The sequence below is a fragment of the Penaeus vannamei genome, chromosome 16, assembly GCF_042767895.1.
Source record: "Penaeus vannamei isolate JL-2024 chromosome 16, ASM4276789v1, whole genome shotgun sequence".
NCBI classification, from domain to species: Eukaryota; Metazoa; Arthropoda; class Malacostraca; order Decapoda; family Penaeidae; genus Penaeus; species Penaeus vannamei.
This window is the reverse complement of record NC_091564.1, coordinates 43358806-43363805: the sequence shown is the minus strand read 5'-3', so window position 1 is coordinate 43363805 and position 5000 is coordinate 43358806. Positions and strand designations below refer to the sequence as shown.

The 5000-nt window shown below is 32.2% G+C and overlaps 1 protein-coding gene across 2 annotated transcripts in view; it reads left to right on the top strand.

The window, feature by feature from the left end:
- Window positions 1–5000, top strand: part of LOC113816172 (probable cytochrome P450 49a1) — an 18009-nt gene that overhangs the window by 12406 nt on the left and 603 nt on the right. For both annotated transcript variants that reach the window (XM_070131506.1, XM_070131507.1), the window contains exons 3-11: window positions 945–1185; window positions 1391–1507; window positions 1619–1695; window positions 1875–2076; window positions 2268–2433; window positions 2662–2831; window positions 3996–4074; window positions 4280–4483; window positions 4800–5000. The exon at window positions 4800–5000 is cut by the window's right edge and continues 603 nt beyond it. In XM_070131506.1, the coding sequence (XP_069987607.1) occupies window positions 945–1185; window positions 1391–1507; window positions 1619–1695; window positions 1875–2076; window positions 2268–2433; window positions 2662–2831; window positions 3996–4074; window positions 4280–4483; window positions 4800–4910 (1367 nt within the window). In that variant the 3' untranslated portion in view covers window positions 4911–5000. The remainder of the gene's footprint in view (window positions 1–944; window positions 1186–1390; window positions 1508–1618; window positions 1696–1874; window positions 2077–2267; window positions 2434–2661; window positions 2832–3995; window positions 4075–4279; window positions 4484–4799) is intronic.

Genomic DNA, 5000 nt, shown 5'->3' with positions numbered 1-5000 from the left:
TTTTTCTTTTTTTATAAGTATATCATGTGTATACCAAAAGAAAAACATCTTCCCTGGAGTATTATGATGGGCCAAGTCAAAGTATATCAAACATGATGGTTTAACTTTACATAGCATTAATTCTTATTGGACTATATATCTTATGAATATTTCCTAGAACTTTTAGCATTGCTATGTAGATTAAATGAATTGCCCAAATACTTCTACTTGATGGTACTGCTGAAGCATGGAATCACGTAACTGCTATGATATGTTCCACTCAACCAGGCTGCTTATTGGTTGTATGAAGAAAATTAGATAATTTTTTTTTCACAATATTAAACATTAAAACACAAATAGACTAACAAGAAGTCAGTGAGATAAAACACCAAGGTTAAATATCTGCAATATTTCAAATGAATTATGCTGACTGTATATCACAGGAATCTCTTGCTTAAACATTTCTACCATTACATTTCCCCTAAACAGAACATTTGAAAATGTGAAATATGTAGTATGTGAATTTACAGTAATTATATATTTCCTAGTAATTTTACAGTGCTAACTTAACTATCACATGAAAATTTACTGTGGTGAAGTACATATTATTTACATTTGTTTTAGATTCCTCAACTCCTCAAATGCCTCTCTTGTTCATGAAATATACTGAGGTATTTTATACTTTGTTATATTAGAACAACATGGTTATAATAGGAAATTGTATTTTTCATGTATCTGAAAGATTCTACAGTACCTAACAATATAAGAAGGGAATTAAGAAATGAACAGGTATGATACATAAGAAGCAAAATAACTGTCAATCCATAAAGAAGGAAGAAAGTATAACCTTTACAGAGTGGCATTGATTGTTGCCATTAGTAATATCTAGCATATTATAGTGCTAATTGTCAAATCATAACAGATACATGTTTCATCACCATATATAAAGCTGTATCTTCTTTCAGCTTTTGATAACAAGCAGATCCATAAGTTCTGGGCAAAGATGATTAAGGAATATGGGCCTATTGTTAGAATGATAACGCCTGGAATGCCATCAATTGTTGGGCTGACTAATCCTGACGACTGTGAGACTGTCTTCCGCACCACTATGGAGAACCCCCTTCGAAATGGGTTTTTGGCATTGAAAAAGATACGCGATGATGAAGTGAATGGATACTTTGAAAAAAAAAGTGGCCTTCTGACTGAGTAGGTTGTGTAAATATTGTTTTAAAAGTAAAGGCAGAAAAGATTTGTAGAGTTACTAATGAAATTATTTGTTTTACAAGCACTGATTTTAAGTTTCAGACTTGAATATTTGTTTTCTGCTTTTTAAACATATGCAGAAAAGACAGCTAATTGCATTAACATATTTAATGAAAGAATCTTTTGTATATAGAACTTTTTTCATCAGAAATGGTGAGGAATGGTGGCGTGTCCGAAGTAGAGTACAGACTCCTATGCTAAAAGTAAAGAATATTGCTTCATATCTGACACTCATGGATGAAGTCACTCTTGAATTTCTGAATAGGTAAGATGTTGACTATCCTTTCAGTGGATCTGATAATGGCTTGAATGTATAGTACTATTTTGCCTTAGGATTCAGATTTGTGAATATTACTTATTATCATTTCTATTATAGGATTGCAGCCATGCAGGAAGAGTATGGGGAGATGCCAAGTAATTTTCAGACTGAACTATACAAATGGGCTCTTGAATGTACGTACAGAAGGCACCTATGTATTGATATATTGATGAAATTAATTTTATGTAATATTGATTGATGTGGTTAATGAGCATTTAGCAGAGAATATAGTAATGCTATTTGCTGATTATAATATTTAAATATTTTTGCAAGAACTGAAGCAGGATATTAATGAATCATTGAAAAATTCCAGCCGTGGGGCTTGTTGCTCTCAGTCGAAGATTAGGATGCTTGGATCCCAACATCGCAGATGATTCTGAGCCGATGCAATTAATCCACTCTGCCAATAACATTTTTGAGGCCATGAATGACACTGAAATTAGTGCTGGTATGTGGAGGTTCTTCCCTACAGCACCTTACAGGAAACTGAAGGCAAACCATCAACTTTTCCTAGAGTGAGTCTTCTTGTGTTTCTTCTTTTACATCTTTATTGCTATTGCCTGGATATATATAGAGAGATATTTTTTGACAAAAGTAGCTGTTTTTATTAGCAGTCTCAGTATATCAGTTATAATAACACAAATTAGGAAAAGTAAAGCACTAAAAAGATAATGTTGGATGATATTAAAGGAAAGAGATCTAACAGGATTGCAGACAGCAACATTCAAGAAACAGAAGCACTACTGAAAGCCAAGACAGGGAAAGAAGATGAGGAATTAACACTTATGGAGTCACTTCTTCTCATGCCAGGCCTCTCTCGTAAAGATGTTGTCACACTTATTCTTGACATGCTCTTTGCTGGCATTGACACAGTAAGGAAAATTTAATCAGTTGGGCACCATAGATTTATCCCACTCTTGTGAATCAGTGTGAATAATAGGCTTTGAATATGTATTCTGATATTATCCTTGTTGTCTGGACAAATTGATTTTTTTCCTTCCTGACAAAAAATATATATGATAAACTAGATATTAATGATATGATGACCAACAAAAATTAACTTGTTTTAAGATGATTATTTTTGTCATTATTATTTCCAGACATCGCACACAATTGGTTTCACTCTTTACCTACTGGCTAGACACCCTGAAGTACAATCTCGAGTACAGAAAGAAGTTGACCAAGTTATAGGGGATCACGAAGGTCCCCTATTGCCTTCACACTTGGGCAGACTGTCGTACCTCAAAGCAGTCTTAAAGGAGTCCCACAGGTACATAAATTTCTTAGATGAATATATAAAAGATATTAGTATATCAAGATAATGGAATTAATGATACAAAAAAGGTATATGAATTTACTTGTTGAAGTATAGCTTGCAGTGACTATTCCCTTAGTATGGTCAATCTTCTGAATTTATCAAGACTAACTCCTTATTTTTGTTGAAGTTTTGTGTCACCTGAACTACAGATTCAGTAACTCTTACAGAGCCATATGAAGATTGTTGAAATATATATTATACTGTGATATAAATGAACCCATAATCAATAATGGTTTGATTTAAAGAAAATATACTTTTTGCAATGCTTCACAGGTACTTGGGTCTGATTCTGTGGTTATTTAAAGTCTAAAGTACTATTTTATTAAATCTATTTTTAGGGTGAGAATGTAGAGTAGGAATATCTCCTATATAAGAGAAAGATATAACATAATCTATGCACTGTAACTACTATTACTTATTTCATGGTTTAAATATTTTACAGGCGTACATAGGAATTATATTCTAATGATGAAATTACTACTGTTTTTGCTTGTTTTATATTTTTTGTAAGGACAGTTTAAAAATAAACCTATCTGATATCCCTTTGAAGTTTAAGTATTAAAAGTCTAAAGTACTATTTCATTAAATCTATTTTTAGGGTGAGAATGTAGAGTAGCAATATCTCCTATATAAGAGAAAGATATAACATAATCTATGCACTGTAACTACTATTACTTATGACATGGTTTAAATATTTTACAGGTGTACATAGCAATTATATTCTAATGATAAAATGACTACTGTTTTTGCTTGTTTTATATTTTTTGTAAGGACAGTTTAAAAATAAACCTATCTGATGTTCCTTTGAAGTTAAAAGGGAGTAAACACTGGAATTGGCATCTGAATTCTTGAGCAGACAAACTTTGAGAATAAGTAAGCATTGCATTAGACTTTACTTTGTCAACTATTTCTCTACACTGTCCTGTTAATAGAGCACTATGCAATTTTAGCTTTGTAATGTAGTTGTTCTGATGAAATAGGTGTCTATTCATGCCTGTTGCTTAGATGCTCCAGGTCTGAATTTATGTATGTTATTTAAAAAAAAAATACATGTTCCTTGATCAACAGAAACATGCATGATATAGTGAGGTTTAACCATCTACTACAACTTTTCAGAATTTTTCCTTTGACTATGGGCAATGCAAGGACCTTGGATAGAGATATAGTGCTTAGTGGATATATTGTTCCCAAAGGAGTGAGTAACTATGTGAAAGAAGTATTGACATAAAATGAAATTATTATTACACAGATCAAAGTTAGAATTAAAGTCCGTTGGTAATCAATAATATTATTGATTATAGATTTAATTTTTTTTCATTATATTTAGAGTATTGATTCAGCTTATTTCATACAATAGTTTTCATTTTAGACATTTTCCTCCATTTATATATTTTTTCTAGTGGATGGCAATAACATTAAATATGCTAATTGGATGGGATGAGTCGGTCTTTCCACGTGCCAAAGAATTTGTCCCAGAGCGCTGGTTGCGGCACAAGCCACTAGGACCCATCCACCCCTATGCCTCTCTTCCGTTTGGTGCTGGGACGAGGATGTGCATAGGAAGACGCATAGCAGAACAAGAGCTGTACACTTTCCTTGCAAGGGTCAGGATAATTCTTGATATATATTATAACTCTTTCCTCTAAAAGGATATCATTTGTCTAGAGTTTATTTATTTATAAAGATTAAAACTTGTATATCAGTGATTTCATATCTAGTATTCTTAAACAACATGGAAAGATGAATGTTTTATGTAGGAATATTGTAACTAGATGGCAAGAATCATAGCTGATTGCTTAAAGTTGAAGTCTTATGAATATGCCAAATAATCTGAAAATTTTTACTCAAATACTATTCATTACTTTTAAATGGCATTAAGAATGTCATATTGTAACTAATGTAAGCACTTATTTTTCACAGGCAATGCACAGATTTACTGTAGACTACAAGTATGAAGATATGGATGTCATCAGCAAATTGGTTTTCACTCCTTCTCAGCCACTAAGATTTACATTTACTGAACGCCGCTGATATTAAAAGTTACAGCAGGTTGTTGTATAAATTAGACGTGGAGTGGATGTCATGAAATTTCCACAAAGTTAACTAATTTTGATTTTGAGT